At 38.9% G+C, this 18202-nt stretch overlaps 1 protein-coding gene across 2 annotated transcripts; it reads left to right on the forward strand.

Annotated features, from left to right (window-relative positions):
* The first annotated feature begins 198 nt into the window (after window positions 1-198).
* HCFC2 (host cell factor C2) lies at window positions 199-17931 on the forward strand. 2 transcript variants are annotated; one of them, XM_050915305.1, is made up of 15 exons: window positions 199-364; window positions 2547-2695; window positions 3089-3249; window positions 4298-4506; window positions 5005-5089; window positions 6167-6270; window positions 6858-7046; window positions 8291-8476; window positions 8898-9001; window positions 10022-10184; window positions 11211-11411; window positions 12637-12707; window positions 13946-14083; window positions 15414-15599; window positions 16082-16647. In XM_050915305.1, exons 1-15 carry the CDS (start codon window positions 199-201, stop codon window positions 16394-16396), a joined length of 2427 nt encoding a protein of 808 aa, XP_050771262.1. In that variant the 3' UTR covers window positions 16397-16647. The 2 variants fall into 2 exon arrangements, with proteins under 2 accessions (XP_050771262.1, XP_050771270.1); XM_050915313.1 differs by lacking the exon at window positions 199-364 and adding an exon at window positions 17459-17931 and having other exon boundaries at window positions 2579-2695; window positions 16082-16367.
* Window positions 17932-18202: the final 271 nt, after the last annotated feature.

Here is an 18202-nt window from a genome sequence, read left to right on the forward strand (position 1 = left end):
CCGGCCGCCGCGTGGAGGACACCGGCGGTCGGAGCTCCCCCTCAGGGACAAGGGCAACCAACCCTGCCCGGGCGCGGGCCCGCGCTGTGCCGCTCGCCCCGCCGCCGCCACCACGTGACCCGCGGCAGCGCCCCGCCGCCACCCCTTCCCCCGCCGGCCTGCCGCGGCCGCGCGGTGCATTGTGGGAGTGGCGGTAAGATGGCGGCGGCCGCCGCTGGACTGAGCTGGAGGCGGGTGTCTTCCTTCACGGGGCCGGTGCCGCGCTCCCGCCACGGGCACCGCGCGGTCGCCATCCGCGAGCTGGTCATTATCTTCGGGGGCGGCAACGAGGGCATCGCCGATGAGCTGCACGTCTACAACACGGGTGCGCGGGGCGGGGCGGCGGGCGCGGCCCGCCGCGGGCGGGGGGCAGGGAGCGCGCGGGGCGGGGCCGGGCCGGGCCGGGCCGGGCCGGGCTGGGCTGGGGGCGCCCGGGGCTGTCAGGCGGCGGGGGAGGGGGGCAGCGGCAGGGCTGTCACGTCTCTAGCCGCCGGTGGCACCGGCCTCCTCACAGCGGGGAGCATCGCCCCCCCCCCCCCCCGGCCCCCCGAGCCTCCTGCTCTCCCCCGGGACTGCCCCCGGGGGGGCTCGGGTGAGCCGCTGGCGCTGAGGAGGCGGCGGGCGGGCTGCCCCCGGGCTGAAAAGCTGCCTAGAGCCGAAGGGGGGGGGGGGGGGGGGGTGGCTGGAAATAACGCCTGGGCGAGGTGTCCTCCCGGGGTTGTGCTGCGCCCTGGCTGATGTTGCGGGGTTAATGCTCCTTTTCGGGAAAAAGGAACCTGGAAAATGCGGCTCGCGCCTGTTCGGCTTCCCCAGCCCCTCGTCCTGGGGTGCAGCGTCTCCCCTGGCAGGTCTCGGCTGAATGACTGCAGGCTGGATTAGCCCCCTCGAGTGTCCAGATCCCCCTTCTTCCCTCTGGTGGCAGCTCACGAGAGCGGAACGCGCTGAAATAGAAATCTTGGGTAGAAAAGTGAACATGTTGGCATTGGGAGCCTTTCCAAACAGGAAGCTGCCCAAGACCGTTTTTATTCGTGAAAGATTAGATGCCTAAATAGTTACTGTACGGGATGCTGTGTGAGGCTGGAAAACTTTTGTGTAATTTCAGAGCTTTGGCTGAGACGGGAGAGTTAGGTGACTGATCTGTGCTTCTCAGTCAGCTGGTGTTGGCTGCTTGTGCAACATACCAAAAGCATGAAAGTGAGAGCTTGTTAACTAGCCTTTTAACTTGCAAACTTTTAAGAATCATTCAAAAATTAGTCTTATCATGCCCCACTCCCCCACCCCAAAAAGGTGGTGGTATTTTTGCTGAGTGTTTTTGAGATAAAATCTGGCAGCACAAACATGTTTTGGAGGTAGTTTATTAAGAGGAAAATGCTTACTGTTAGAGTTCTTCCAGGCAGATTTTTCCATGGTAGCTTAAAGATCTGCTGTACTCAGTCACATTTTTGGGGGGAGAAGAAAAAAATCTCTTAACCTTTCTGTTTTGACGAGTAATCTAAAGAAAGCTTTTAGATAGTACAGTTATACTGTCTGTCAGAACAGAGGTTCTGATGGGTGCCTTTTGAGTGAGTCTTAACATCACTTTTTTTATTTTTCTGCCCAGACTTTCTGCTAAAGGTGTTTCCTCTTTGCAGCAGTGACAAAAAGGATCACGACTCAGTTGTTCCAGACGAGTGTTTGGCCCAAACTGACCTTTTTTTCTCTGGGGGCTAGGATGCAGGATTGTGACCTGGGCTGCCTAAGTTTGGGATGTCATCCGTTGCTCTCGCTATGAGTGTGATGACTTCCGAGGAGCTGGCACACAGCGAGGGCATCTTAATCCCCTGCAGCAACATTCACTGGAAGCTTCTAATTTCACGCTTTTCCTCTTTGTGCTCATGAGAAAAGCTTAGGAAAAAGGAGACAATATCTCCTGTAATTCTTTCGTTCCAGAACAGTTTAAGCACCGATATGCTGCTGCTGGATCAGGCAGTCTCGGTTGCTCTTTCTTGCCTCTGTGCCTCTCCTCTCCCATGTATCAGTGCAGTGCTCTGTAGTTATTAACATTGGTCCCAGAACAGTGTAATTAGTTTTTCAATAGGGCTATTAAGTCCAGGCACACTGCCATGCTGCTGTAGCTCTAATAATTCTGTTTCTAGGGCTAGCTCCCTCTGAGTTAGCGTAGTTATCTCTTTTGTGTGGAACTGCACTTATGTTCCTCATTAGCCTCTTTTTTTGGCAAATCTATTAAATTGCTGGGTGACCCTTGGTAACTGACTTAGTTACAGTGACCTCATGTGCTCATTCATATATTGAGTAACATTGGTTTGATAGAGGTGTTTGCTTTTCTTTTTATTAAAAAAAAAAGTTTTAATTCAATTAAAACTTAGTGTTAAACAAACAGCCCATTCACAGTTATCTACAGGTAAAAGGTAATTCTTTAGAAAGTAGAAGTGTTTAAAAATACACTTTCCTTCTCGGTGTTTGAAAATTTTTTTATTTTTGTTTTTTTTTTTTTTCCTCTACTATAGTTACAAATCAGTGGTTCCTTCCTGCTGTAAGGGGAGATATTCCTCCAGGCTGTGCAGCACATGGATTTGTTTGTGATGGTACCAGAATACTAGTTTTTGGAGGAATGGTTGAATATGGAAGATACAGTAATGATTTATATGAATTGCAGGTAGGAAATGTATGAAGATGTTTCCATTTTGAGAACTACTTTATTTATCTATTTATGAACAAACACATTTTATATTACCAACTGCAGAGAGAAGTGAGATGAGCTTTGCTCTGCTCCAGGAAGAATAAACTCTTTAAATAGATTCTGAAGATGGAGAAAATCTAAAGAACTTTGAAAAAAATACTTCAATCTAGTCTAAGTAAAGTATAAAATACTTAATGTTTTATGAAAGTTAGCTCTTATATGTCCGTTTTAATGTATATCCTAAGAAAAGCCCAGCATTCCCTTAAAAATAATGCAGAAAATGTACGAGTGTTAATATTATCTGAATTCTATTGACTTTGAACGACTATAAATGAAGACATTTCTGAATATATTTTTCTTGTCCTTAAGGCAAGTCGATGGCTCTGGAAAAAAGTAAAACCTCAAGCTCCTTCCACTGGATCACCACCTTGTCCTCGACTTGGCCACAGCTTTTCTTTATATGGTAACAAGTGCTATTTATTTGGTGGCCTGGCGAATGAAAGTGAGGATTCAAATAATAACGTTCCCAGGTATGCTGCTTTGGTTTGAATTCAATGTCTTTAAAAATAAATTACTAGATACGACAAGTTTGAAGAGGAAGATTCTAGGGAGGCTGCCCTGCGTACCAAGTACTCACATTTGGATTATTTGTGCAGTGGAGGGGTTACATGCTAAGAAGCTTAAATGTTTCTTCTACTAATCCCACAATATGTAACACTGACTGACAGCTCTGACGCTTTTGGAGGGAAACCTGAGTAGATTTCGGTATTTTTCCTAGTATTTTGGATGATGTTTTTAAGAATGGCTTGTTTGTTAGAATTACTTAAATCAGCAAAGTCTCATGAGTCATCAGGGAATTCACAATGGAAGTTTCTTCTGTAATGCTGTGGAAAACAGTTATGAATTCATCTGGAAATTTTTTAAAGTAACAGCTGAAGTTGCCTTTATTATCAGCAAACAGTGCTATAATGCTGAAGTTTTATATCCACATTCACCTGCAGTTCAGAGCGCTTATATCCACTGAGCTATAAACTGGCAATTTTAAGCTGAGTAAATGAGAGCGATCTGGTGTGAATGCCAAGATTCAAAGACCATTATCTAAAAATAACTTGCTGATAGATTCAGCAACAAATGGCTAATTGTCTGTTGGCCAGCCTGAAGACATCAGAAAAGAAACAGCTTCTTTTCACCTTTGTTGTCTTAGAGTTGCAGAAATTCATCTCTAATGTACCGTGGCGTCATGTATTTCTCACAACTTTGCAGTTTATTCCAAGTTTGTCCATATGCAGTAATTTCTGCTAAGAATGTTGTTTACCAATGTTGAATGTTTCTTTCATGTAATATAGTGTATCAGGTATGATATGAAAGCATGTTTCCTTAGAGGCAACAAGTTATAATACTTCATTTTTTGTTTTAAATCCGTTTAGTTTTGGTACTGTCCACAATGCCATCAAATGTTTTGAGATTTTAAAATTCTCAAGACAGAAGTCTGTAATACTTGGAAGTGGTCAGGGTTTAAAGCTCACTTGTAATCTTGCTTATAAGTGAATTTTTCATACTTTGACAATAATACCCTAGATATTTAAATGATTTCTATGAACTGGAGCTGCAACACGGTTCTGGCGTTGTCGGCTGGAGTATTCCTGTGACCAAAGGGATCTTGCCGTCTCCCCGAGAATCTCACACAGCCATCATATACTGCAGAAAAGATTTGGGAAGTCCAAAGATGTATATTTTTGGAGGGATGTGTGGCTGTCGGCTTAATGATCTCTGGGAACTTGACATAGGTGAGTTGATTTGCCAGTAGAAGTCAGTGCAGAGGTCTTACTGGCTAAGAGGAGAAATTATAGTATATAATGATTAATGGCATGATGTGGTGCAGATATTATTGGGCCTTACACCATAGTGTTAACCTTGTTTTAATTTTTTGAATTAAATAGGCACAGCATTGTTTGCATATATTATCCTCACTGATTTTGGTTACACTGAGATTGTTTCCTTAGAGTGCTTTAAAGACTGTCACTATGATAACCAAGTTGAATAACCATAATGAAACCATAATTTATCTTTTTGATAAACTGATAAACAATTAGTTTGTCAGTATTTCCTGTGAATTTTAAAAGAAGCTTTACGTGCTTGTTATTGTACCTTCTTTCTTAAAGTGGCCATCTTAAAAAGGTGAAATTTTGTTTTGTTGAATGTTAGAGGTATGTTCCCAGGTAAAATCCAGGTAGCGAAATATGCAGTAACAAGTATTTTGAGGGTTTTTATTCTTTTTCTTTTAGAAACCTTGACCTGGTCAAGACCAGAAACTAAAGGGACAGTACCACTTCCTCGCAGTCTCCATACGGCCAATGTAATAGGAAACAAGTATGTCTGTTGTTAAAAGCTCAACTCTAGAAAGGTACACCTAGTAGGAGAATGATGATGCTTATCCACTACTGCTCAGTATAAACCATCAGCCCTGTAGAGTACTTTTCTGCTTCCATTATCCTACCTCAGTGGAAATTAAAAAGTACCATTGTTAATTTAAGGGTATCAAGCTGTCAGTATTCTCTTGGACAATCTTGGACAGCATTCTGTGGACAATCTGCCCCACCCACAAGCAGCTTTCCAGGCTTCTTAATGCACCTTTGTGCATTCTGGGGTGGTCTTAGCTGGACCTGAGCTGGCTCTGTCAGGAGCCAACTTGAGTGCCTCTGTGTCTGTGACACAATGAACTAGTTATGCAAAGAAACTGCCCAAAGAGTAGAACTAGTTCTAGGCAAAACCATTCCACATTTTTGTGGGCCGGTTTTTCTGTAGTCTGTTCGTCATTATTTTGCTTCTTGCCAGTATGGTTTGTTTTGGCAGATAGCATTGATAAAATGGACTTTTAAACATGGGTTTCAGTCCATTTTATATCAGTTTACAAGCTGGCGTGAGGAGAAGGAGACAAGGGGGGAAAGAAGCGTGAAAGCTTTGTATCTTATGATCCAACAGCTTGGCTTTTCATTATTTACTTAAAATGTTAGTCGTTTGCAGCCTGCATTATTTTTTTAAATTTTGATATCTGACTTAGATACCTGTCTTCTAATTTTAGAATGGTTTATTGAGAGGCCTGCAGTAAAGGGTTGTAGAAATTCTGTGTAAATGTGTGATTTTTGGAGAGTACTAGCAGTTTGGTGGTTTGTGAAAAGATACAGTATTAACTTCTGTTTCTGGGCAGTTGTTTGAGGAGTTTGGGGGGGTTTGTTTGGTTGGGTTTTTTAATCAGTTCAGAAGGTAGATGTCTGCAACAATACTTTCTAAAGAGAGTAGACATAAATAAAATCTGCTGTAAACCAGAACTGTAAAACACTGGAAATTTTCTGTTTTGTCCTAGTTTGAGAGAGCACATGCAGCAGATCTGGATGTTAATTGGCTTTTCTTTTCTTTTTCCCTCTTCCCTCTTTTCCTATGTTTCAGAATGTATGTTTTTGGTGGATGGGTTCCACAGTCAGCAGGAGGTGAAATTTCTGCTCATGATGGTGAATGGAAATGTACCGGTTCATTTTCTTATCTTAATTTGGGTTAGTGTTTCTGCCTCTCTGGGAGTGGGCATTTTGAATTAATACTTTCTTAACAGAGTAGAATAAATATTTTGAAGACCCTGAGAAAAGTTTTAGGATACACAGTTGTAATCCTAGCTGACTAAAGAAGATGCCAGTTTTTTACATCTTTCTTAAGAATTGATTTTTTTATTATTTTTCTTCGAACGTTCAGCAGGTTTGCTGATGCAAATCTTTGTTAATACAACTTTAATACTAAGTAATACAAATACTCCTCCTTCATTTATAGAAGAACACAAGAGACAGATCCCGAAATTAGTTTTTTCTAAACGTGGTAGTACTATCCCCGAATCCTCAACTTCCGATCTTGTATTTGCCTGAGAGAGACAACTAGAGGTCAGAAAATTCATCCTGTATTAATTGATCGTATCTTGCAAACTAATTGGAAAGCAACCTTCTCTTTGTAATATTGCAAATTTACATGCAATTGTCTATAAAAACAGAGGTGATTTATTTTCATTTTCTCTGAGCAGTTAAGTGTATTAACATCTGTATTGCTTGTTTTGGAAAACATCTAGAAACTAAATTTTTCGAGTTTCATTTACTAGATACCACAGAATGGATAGGTCTGATCTCAGATTGCCAGGAGGACAAAAGTAACTTGTTACCAGGGCCAAGAGCAGGACACTGTGCTGTAGCGGTTGGCACTCGTCTGTATATCTGGAGTGGTAGAGATGGTTACAGAAAAGCTTGGAACAATCAAGTTTGCTGCAAAGATCTTTGGTACCTTGATACTGGTGAGTCAGAAATAAATAAGAGACTTGTACTATGTTCCATATTTTATTAACATATGGGAAGCTGGCGTCATTGATGATCAGAACATCTAAAGCTGTAGCAAACTCAAACATTATTTAAATTTTAAAGCTTATTTAAATAAACCACACTTCACTGTTGATTATTTGAAGGCTACAGCTATAAGTTAAACTGAAAAAATTAGGAAGGCTTGTTTAAAGCCTCTGAAAGAACTTTGTGGCTAGATTCTGCGTTGCATGCCATAGTCAGTAGATAGAAGGTGCTAAAGGGTGTTTTCCCTAAACTCAAGGTTCCTGGCCTCTCTTCTTAGTGATCTTTTCTGCTGCTACTTACTCTTTTTTACCAAACCCCTCCTTCTCTTGGGATCATTGCTGCTGCTGCTTCCTCATCTCTTGGACTGCAAAAAGATACTGTCGAATCTGAGAAAGGACCAAATTGTACCTGGGGCTGAAGGGAATTCTGGAGCACTAATCACTCATTAGTAGTTGGCTTGATGGCAGGACACTGAGATGGTATTGGGAGAGAGGGAACTAGAATAGTACTTTTGGGAGGGAGTTGTTGCCCACTCAAGTGGAAGTGTGAGAATGGTTACTGGAGATTGCAAAACATTTAGGAGATTGTGTTTTCTTTTTCTTTTCTTTTTTTTTTTTTTCCTTCAGGAAGGCCAGAAGATGAAAAAGAGTAGCAGGGAAGGGATGTGCTTGAGAGTGCAGCCTAGTCAGGCATCAAGGCAAGTGAGAGGAGCAGGTCATTGGCATTGAATCATGCATAGGCTTCAGCCTCTGCAGAAGAAGTTTGAGGGAAAGCTCACTTTAGCTACAGAGAGCAAGCAAAAAGGAAGCACAGTCTTCTGTGAATCCTTTCCAGGAATACGTAGAGCTTTAGGAGCCAAAGAGCTGCATGCAGCCTTTTAGGAAAGGATGAGGATCTCTTATCTCTGTAATCCCTATAATGATGTATATACAACGCAAAGACCTACTGGCAGCAGAAGAGCTATTAAAAAACAAAGCATCAAAACTTCAGCATTTTTGAACACTCTAGAATGGCACTTTATAATTCTCTGACTTGACTTGCCACCTTTGACAACTGTTTCTTGTTGAATCTGGTATATATTGTACATAAGTGAAAAAGGAGCTATTGATTTTGCTTGCATTATATAGGTATTTCTCAAACAGATAAAGGAGGGCAATTTCAAACATGCCATCTGTGTTTTATTGGTTTCTTGTAGAGAAACCTCCAGCACCATCACAGGTACAGCTGATCAGAGCTACAACCAACTCTTTTCAAGTGAAATGGGATGAAGTACCTACAGTTGAAGGATATCTTCTTCAATTACATGCTGACTCACCAGTGCCATCAGTGGCTGGAATACCTGGTACCGGGGTTCCTGAGACATCAGTGCTGAGTTCACAAGGTAGTAGTCAGATCACGTTACGCTAATGTTTGTGCAAAGGTTGAGTAGAGGATTGCATAAGTAATTAATATGAGTTTGTTTTTTAAAAAATCATTTTGAGAGAGAAAGACCCTATTTCTTTGGTTATTCCCAAAATGCGTGCATCATAATTATGGAAAACTCAGCTTTAACATGTATCTCAGTTTTGGCCAGCTGTCTGAATATGAAGATATTTGTACAGTGCTGGGCACGATTTGAGAAAGGAAACACTGAGGGAGGGATTTTATCTGACTGTTTGGCCATGCAGTTTCATTTCAGTCTTACAACCAAGTCTTCCTTCAGGCAACTTCGGGTCTCCCTCGTGCTTACTGGAATAGATTCCAACGAACATAATATTAAGTTTTATGTAACTGATTGGAATTTGCTTTTATTTACCTGAAAGGTGGCTCTTCTCTACATCAAAGTCCACAATCACTGCCTAGTGTCCCTTATCCAGAAATGAAGGTGGATCATCCCAGCCAAACAAATAATGTCATTCCTAATAACGTAAGTGTAAACTGAATAATGCCCGAGTGGCAAAGTAGTGTGGGAAGCGAAAGAACTGCCAAAACAATTTCTCAGTTTTAAAAGTACCTGCATACTTTTTAGGCCTTAGAAAAAAACTAAAATAAAACAACAACAAAAAAAAGACACCTGCTGAAGTAGTTGTGTCTGTTTTCTTACATCCTTTCTACTTTTATGATTGACAGACAGTCTTTAAAGTCCTCTTCCTGGTAATGCAGAAGGGAAACTGCAACTGTATTGACTTCCAGAATGCTAACTGGGAGCCTGATACCAGTAGAAGTACTATTCATCCTCAAAATGTTGGTGAAATTAATGTGGGAGGCAAAAAGGATAAGGCATGTTCCTTCTTTGTTAGTGTTTTTGTGCTAGTCTGCTTAGTTGTAGGTTCCTGCTACAGTATAAACCCAATTATTATCTATTCTGGTTGTGCAGTTGTACATGTTCCACTGTTTTGCCAATTTAAAAGAAAGAGGGAGGACCAACTCTGGCTAAAGGATCACATTTTTAGAAATCTGGACCTTTTCTTAATTGTGTAAGGCCTCAGGTCTGCATGGGATCTATAATGTATTCTTGTAGAAAACACATGTAGAAGTACTATAAATTTTACTAGCAGTAGAAATATCTTAGGTATGTGCCAGGAAAGCAAAGGTTGAAAGCCTCTGTAATTGTGATTTTTCCCATCCCCTCAAGTCCCCCCAGTAGACTAAATGTATGCATCAATGAACTTCCATGTAATAACATAAGAATGTGAGCTCACTCTCAGATAAAATTTAGTATGTGTCAGGGACTCTTCCAAGTCAACTTAGAGTTTGAGTCTTTGTTTTATAATGGCTAAGATAAGGTGGATTGTGAGGTTGGTTTCTTGTTTTACTTTAAAGTGCTAGGGGAATTTGTTGGAGGATTTTTGTTTGTTGTTTTTGAGCAAGCATTTTCATGCCATGTTTGCAACTGAAATTTCTGAACTTTGCAGTTAAACATTAACAAATGTGTTGTTTTGGTTAGGTCCAAGTTTCCCTTTCATCCAACTCATTATTAAAAGTAGAAGGAAAAGAAAAGGTTGCAGCACCTGAAAACAAGATTACACAGGAGACTATGAAAAACCATGCAGATGCTACAGGATTCAAAGAATCAAATGCCCCTTCTCTTTTGCCTGTTTGTACTTCAAGTAAGATGACTATAGAATAAAAACTAATTAAAAAGTGAGAGTTAAAAATCATCTCATAAACATAAAATAAGGTTATTTCTGTCTTGCAATTTAAAATCATTTTGGAAGCCTTTGTAGTTTAAAAAAAACAACTTGTGCTAGTTATTACTGTACATATTTTTAGAAGATATGAGGAAAAATGAAATCTTAAGTTGTTTGAAGTGTTGCAAGGGACATGAAATTCTCAATATATTCATTATTATGATGGTAAATATGTCTCTTTAAACATAAATAGCCGGTTTTAACATCAAAGAACAGACCAACAGGGCCAGATTAATTTTACAATGTTAAGGTGATAGTAACTCCAGGCTCTCTTTGACATTACTTCTGTCTGCTAATAGTGAAAAGCTGTTAGCCGATGTAAAATTTCAGGCAACACAGAGAGGAGCATGTGTCTCTCTGACTGTAGAGGAAATAGAAGATGACTAGGCACTGATTTAGGCATTTCACTGAAGTGCCTTAAGTTCAGTCTGGTGAATCCAGGCTTAATCACCTGGTCTGTTTATATTTGACTTTCATGTAATTTACACGTTGTTGGATTTTCATTTTCTTCACAGTGTAATTTAAGTATTGTGTGGAAATTTTGGATCTTAGTGCTAAGTGAGAAACAGACTTCCACAGTGGTTAACCTTAAGTTGATTGTTACAAATCTGTGATACTGATTTGTGTGGATACTTTCTCTTTGTATTAGGTTTTTTTTCTAAATTATTCCTTTTGTAACCAAATAGATATAGAATAGCAAGCTTAAAACAAATGAAATAGCAATTTTAATATAACTGTTTACATGTATCTGTTTATGACTACGAAGACAGACTCTTATTAAGTTATATGCCTAAAGAAAGCATTAGCAATTACCATAATCAGATCTATTCTAACCTAAATCTGAGCTAAACTCTGGTTTTATATGAAACTAAAGCCATTAGATCAAGTTGAGATTTGTTAGGTGTTACCAATATTGAATTCGGGTTAATATTTTCTTTTTTTAAGGTCCTCAGACTTCAGCAAATGTAGGTGAATTAAATGACTTGGACAAACGAACTGTAAATCCTGATGCTTCTGTATCCAGTACTGTCTCCAGCACACAAACTATGGTAACCCAGCAGGCTGTTAAAACTGAATCATCAAGTACAAATGGGGCAGTTGTTAAAGATGAAACTTCACTAACAACATTCAATTCAAAATCTGAAGGTTTGAAATGTGTTTCACATACTGTATTTTGAGCCATATATATCTAAGGCCAGCAGAGTTCCTCTAGTGTGGTGGGATTCCCATCTTGACTAGTACCTGGGATTGAGATAGGGCTTTGGGCATTGAGGACCTTGGGCAGCCTGGATGATCTCTGCTATGATTTAAACATCTTTTAAAATCAGGATATTCCTTTTATACGTTTGTAAACCATTTTGTTTCCTGTAAGTGAAAAGTCCTTTGAATCTTCATTTATGCAGAAGCCCATTTTCTAAATAGCAGTGGCAGCCAGTTTTGGTGCCCGCAGCACATTTGCTATCATTCAGTGATTGTCTGTTTATTTAGTCAGCAAAAGACTACAAATAGTAACCTTAGATGATTTTGATTTTAAACAATTGACCTCTGTAATAAATATGGCCAGTTCATGTGGCTAGCTCACCGCTAGTCAAATGTGGTGACCTCTTCGCAGTCTGCTTGAAATACCCAAAATAAGCAGCAATGCAGAAACTAAACATATTGGTGGCTTTTCAAGTTTTGTTTTTCGTGAATATCAACAGGCTGTGCTTGCTATTGTTTTGAGTGTTAATTAAAGAACTGTATTCTGTTATTGATGCTGTGTAAGTAGTGTAATTTTTACCAAACAGTATTGTATTTTAAAAGCAAAACCCAGAAACACAAGTATAGAATACTAATATTCCCTTGTGTTGCTCATGTGCTTTGATTTATCTTTTTTTTTTAAGATTCCATTTTAAATTTAATAAGTGTTCTTTTCCCATTTGCTAGGATTGTAAAGATTAACTGCTCATGTTCAGAATTCAGACTGTATTGATGTCAGAAACAGTGCATTCAAATTAAGATTTCATGCTTAGACTATTCATACAATGTCATCAGTATGTGCCTCAGTCTGGTATTTAGATTATTTGTTCACAAATATTTCATATCGATTTCATAATTCTGTCACTTTTTAGGATTTTCTGAGTCCTGCATTCTGTTTCTATTATCTGTAGCAGCCTGCAATGCCAGGCTTTTACAATTGTTCTGTGAATATGATGCAAGCCAAAATTAGTTGTTCGTGTTATAAATAGAAGTGCATGCAAAAGAAGTCTGAGACGTACTTTTGCAACAAATACTTGTAAATGGCTATTGAGGTCAACTTTCATACTCTGTGGACTTTGTGTTAAGTTTTTCGTATCACTTAAGCTTTTTAAATATAACTTTTTGTTTCTAGCTGCTGAAACTGCTTATATCATGCCTTCGACAAGGGTCAATACTGGACAGACAAATGATTCACACTCCTCTGTAAGTCTGAAAAAGTCTAATCAAATTGCTGTGTTTATTGTTCTGTTGATTAGTTGTAAGGGCTCTTCTGTTTTCCTTGAACTATATCTCTGAAAGAAAGCAATGTATATTTAGGGCTTGAAGTGAATAATACAGGGGTAAACATTTCTGTTGTAAAACTAATTGCATTGTGTGGGTTTGATTTGAGTTTAAGTAGCAGTTGTGTAGTTGGGAGGAGATCCAAGTATGTGTTTCAGCTGTTGAATCATTTTTATCGACTGGCACAGTGGAATGGTCTCTCTGCTGCATGATGTGCAAATGTAAAATGTTTTTCTGTATGCACAACTGAATTTAAAATGAAGTATGTATTAGATCAGACTAGTGTTAGCTGCTGATCTATAGGTTTGAAACGTAACTAAACTGACATCTTGATGTTTTTCCCTAGAGGAGATGGGGACTGGCTATGCAAGCTGTAAATACTGCCTGAAAAAGTAAATGCTTCCTATTTCACCTGCTTACAACTTAATACACAAAACCAAGGTGCCACTGTTGCCACCAAAAGAGAGGAGCTAAGGATGGGAAGAAGCAGCTGCTACTAAAGGGTTGGGGTGCTTTTGGCAAGAGCAGCTGCCACTCCTGGCCCTTTTCCATGCTAGCAGGATCATGGCCTGTCTGTGCTGGGCACACTGACCATGCAAGCACCCTCCCTGGTGCCTGGAGACAAGCAAGAAAGACAGTTTGTCTTTCTGGGTCAGTCAGGAACAGTTCCCATGCTGCCCACCACCATCGCCCCATGCCACAGCAGAGGCCCTGTTCTCAGCTGCGAGCGAGTTCAGCAGCAGCTTGAAAGAGAGTATGTTTGGGGCTGAGCTATAGCTGAATCCCAGGTAGAGCTACCGATGTTGGACAATGTTGTGGACCTTCTTGACCTCTGAGTGAAATTAACTCACAACTACATGCTGCTACAGACACCTCGTTCTACGGCTTTAAACTTCTTCCCCTCCCTGTTTAAACTAGAATGTCAGAGGTGACATCCCAACTGTTTTGGTTTTTTTTAAATGATGGACTGTGTCTAAATCAATGTATAAGAACCAGTTGGTTTTGAACAGTATTTTAGTAATGTGTGCATATTCATTTGAAGTATAAGAAAGTAACACTGCTATAAAAGGGGGTTGTCTCTTGCATATACTAGAGTCTTAACATTTGTTTTTACATTATGAAGTATGGGTAGTCTACATAACGTGTTCTTCAAATACTAGAAAACTCCACAAAGACAGATGGCACCGGTGAAAACAAGAGACCGGCAGTGGTATGATGTTGGAATTTTTAAGAACAACAGTGCTGTGGTGAGCCAGTTCTACTTGCTGCCAGAGGAAACACTGAGCATCCCTAGCAAGGTAGCTGCTAATTCTTCTCTGACATAACTTGCACATAAGTATTTTGGAATCTGTTGCTCATATGGTTGACAACAAAATGTGGGATTTTCTGATACTGCAGCAGGATCTGGTGCTTACAGGAGTTTTGTATTTTGTGACCACTAGTTCCTCATGTATTTTGCTCACCTTTTTTTACTATTTCCTAAACCAGTTGAATTTTCTTCTGTTGTTTTTGTATGATCATATGGAACGTCTTATTTTGCTATTGCTAATTCTTTCTGTATTTCTATTTCTAGCCTTAGGAAAGAATTTTAAACTTAGTGAACTTTCAAACCAGTAAAAATTCTTAAAACCTGAAAAACCCACAACTTTTTAATACATTATTTCAGTACAGCATTTAAATGTTTCCATCAAAGTTTCTTCTCTGTTTCCAGAATCTTTGCTTACAAATTGTTAAAGATACTAATAATACATAGGCTAGGCTGCTTAAAAAGACTAGATATGGGACTGTAGTGGGTTTTGTATTAGATTTCTCTAACTTAATGTTGTTGCACATTTAAGTTTATATATGAAAATGCTATACTTGTGAAACTTGCAAAAATGTTGCAGTTTTGATGGTGAAAGTGTGAATGATATTGTAGCCAACTAGAAACAAAAACAATGGGTATATGTTTTCTTGAGACAAACAAAAGAACAGAACACTTTGTTTGAAAGCACTTCACTATAACTATTGCACGTCTTAGTTTTAAAAAGCATAGTACATTTTACAGTGTTTACATTGATTGTGATTTGTTATACATTATTCAGAAGAAAAACAGTTCCATTGGAAGTTTCAAGGATGCATCAATGCATATGGAAGTACAGTAGCACATAATGTTTCAGAAACCTGTTTGTTACTAATTTACAGTGCTTTAAAAACATTTTGATTACCTATGCAACAAATTGCAACTCCTAACTAGGAATAACTGTTTTTGAAAGAAAAATATTTTTTAGGACAGAAGAGTATGCTAATTAAATCATAAGCTATACAGTTGGAAATGCTACTTTGCTTTTACTTTCCCAAGTAAAACTAGCCAAGAGGTGCAGTTCAATTTAAATGACTGAAAAATTGGGGGGGGGGGTTGTTAGAGATGTAGTCTCATATTGTATCTTACATCAGCTGTTTTGAGGTGAGCCAGTGGCTCAGTCAGAACCTTTTTGTAAATTCTGATTTAAGTGCAAAAGTATTAGATAGATTTTCAGTTTCAATTAAACTTATTAATCTCAGTTTATCACTACCCACTTTATTTTTTTTAGGCTAATGGTGTTTAGAGTATTTTAAAAATTAACACAAATTTTGCTTTATTTTCAGATGGAAAGTGCAGATGTACCAGACTACAGGTTACTTAAGAAACAGGATCTTTTTCCAGGCACAGTGTACAGGTTCAGAGTTGCTGCAATTAATGGCTGTGGTGTTGGCCCTTTCAGTAAAATCAGTGAATTCAAGACTTGCATTCCGGGTTTTCCTGGAGCTCCTTCAACAGTCAAAATCACCAAGGTGAGAAACATAGGTAGTTCCAGTTCTGATGTATAAAATTCTGGTCACAAGCTTAATCTCAGAACTCTGGTTTTTAGTTGGTTTGTTGTTGGAGGTTTTTTCAAGTTAAAATTGTCATATAAAATAAATGCTTACTTGGTTAATTCTGCTCAATGTAATATTCTTTTAAGAAATTTGCTATAAAGAATTATTTTAAGACTTAATTAATATGTTACCAGATACACATCGTACTCAATCATCTGATAGTTTCCCCATGATTTTCTCTTTCTGCATCCTTAAATCTATAGGGGTTTACCATGCTTTTTAAAAAAAGGTCAAAAGACACGTCCTTACCTCCAAAGAGTGATGATGTTAGGTTAGAATTTTCAGATGATCTTTAGAGGTGTTTTTTTATTTTTATACGTTTTTATGTGTATATATATATATATTCGAGTATCTAATGGTTACCTACATACTATCACATTTTCTCCCTTTTTCTTCAGAGTGTAGACTGTATTCATCTTTCTTGGGAGCCTCCTGCTTCACCGTCTGGAAATATTTTAGAATATTCTGCCTACTTAGCAATCCGTTCCACACAATTACAGGAAAATCCAAGTCAGCTTGTATTTATGAGAATATACTGTGGTCTTAAAACATCGTGTATAGTGACTGCTGCCCAACTTTCAAATGCTCATGTTGATTACACTTCCCGACCTGCTATAGTGTTCAGAATTTCTGCAAAGAATGAGAGAGGATACGGACCAGCCACGCAAGTTCGATGGCTTCAAGGTAAAGTCAGTGTCAGACGCAGCATTTAAATGGGCTGTAGCTGTGGCAGAGAAAATGGCGTATTGTGTCTCTAGAACCAACACTTTTCTCAGCAGTGCATGTGAAGTTCTTGAAATTTTGTTTTGTTCCTTATAGAAGTTTTAGGAAAATTTAGTTGTTGAATTTGGCATAACATTTAAAAAGATTTTCTGTATTTGTTCACGAGCAAAGACAAGCAAGTACTGAAATGCTGGTTATTGAGTTTTACCCAGTCCCTCAAATAATAAAAGCCTAGTAAGCTTCTGATTTCCCTGGGCTTCACTTCAGCCCAAAAGTTTTTCATTCTAATGAGAAGTAATCCACTTACATGATCGGGTGTAATCAGATTTTTTTTCAATCTTTTCCCCCTCCTTATTAGAAAAATTTTTCATAAGGTGACGTAAGGTGCGTTTTTGTGATGCATATACACTTTAAAGTCTGTATTACAGCCAGAAGAAGTTTTGTCATCTTGTCCCTGCGCTTGAATTTGTGCAGGTTCATGATGAGTTGGGGATGGGAATGGATCCACTGAAAATAAAGATTAGTTTTTAGCTTGATCAGTTCTGCCTCACCTTTTAAGTAAGCCAGTCCAGGGGCTCAAAACAAGTTTTGCTGGCTTCTCCTCTCATCCCACTCCTTCCCCTTTCTGGCTTAGCTTTCTGCTAGTTGGGAGCTGGCTTTGCTCAGCGAGAAGTCCTGTGAGCATAGAGGAAGGGTAGGAAGGGCAGAGCGAGGGGAGTGTGCCCACCCCCTTGGGGAGCAGTGAACTGTTGTATCGGTTTAGCTGACCTCTCGGTTTGCGGGCTGTGATCTACAGGGTGTGGTTGAAAGCAAACTGTTGAATACACCACTGCTTGTTTTTTAACGTGTGTTTTTCTAAGATGGAGAGCAACAATGAAGAAGTTGTCTTCCTTTAATGTTTAGTATTCCGATGCTGTTTTAACCCTTTAATTGGCAAGGGTTTTGACCATGATCTGTATTGCAGAACTCTGAAACTGTAGTTGTTTGAAAGCATTTGACCGTGTACAATCTGAAATTATGAAACGTTTAACAATGTCTCCTTCTTTTTGCAGATATGAAAACATCAAGCTCAAAGTAGAAACAACATAATAAATCTCAAGTTTCGAATGTAGTGTTTAATGTAACTCTTGTACTATTTGTAAATGCTACAAATATTTTATTTTTGCATTGTTTTTATCTTAAAAATATATAACCTTTTTTACGTTTGAAACATCAGCGTTATACAGCCTTGCTCAGGTATGAGTACCGTATAGAAACTATATTGAAGATGGTGGGGTGGAGGACCATACGCTATCCAGTAGCTCTTTTTGGTAGTGATAGTTAAAATGTAAAAAATACACAGATTCAAATTAAAAATAAATGAATAAAAAATTGGCACATGCAGTAGTATTTGAGGTAGATTCCCCATGATTGCTGCAGATCTTGCATAGATAATTCATAAGATTTGGTATATGAGCAAATTCTGTTTGGTTTCAGTTCCTTATACCACATTCTTCATTGTGGTGCCTGAGTACAAGGCAAAGATTTCCAGTTATTATATAGTAACTTAAAATGTATAAATATTTTAATATATACTTTTTTTGTAAAGAAATGATTTTTCTACTATTTGTAACAAATATCTTAATCTTGAAAGATATCCCCTGAAAATTTAAAAGGAAAAAGATAAACTTAGTCATTTCTCTTATTACAAAAAACGTAAATTCATTGTAAATGCACTACTAATATTTCCAATTATCCTTTTGTAGTTGTACAAATCTTAAACTTGTAAATACCAATGTTTACAAGAGACCTTTCTG

Source organism: Gymnogyps californianus, chromosome 1 (genome assembly GCF_018139145.2).
Source record: "Gymnogyps californianus isolate 813 chromosome 1, ASM1813914v2, whole genome shotgun sequence".
In the NCBI taxonomy this organism is placed as follows: Eukaryota; Metazoa; Chordata; class Aves; order Accipitriformes; family Cathartidae; genus Gymnogyps; species Gymnogyps californianus.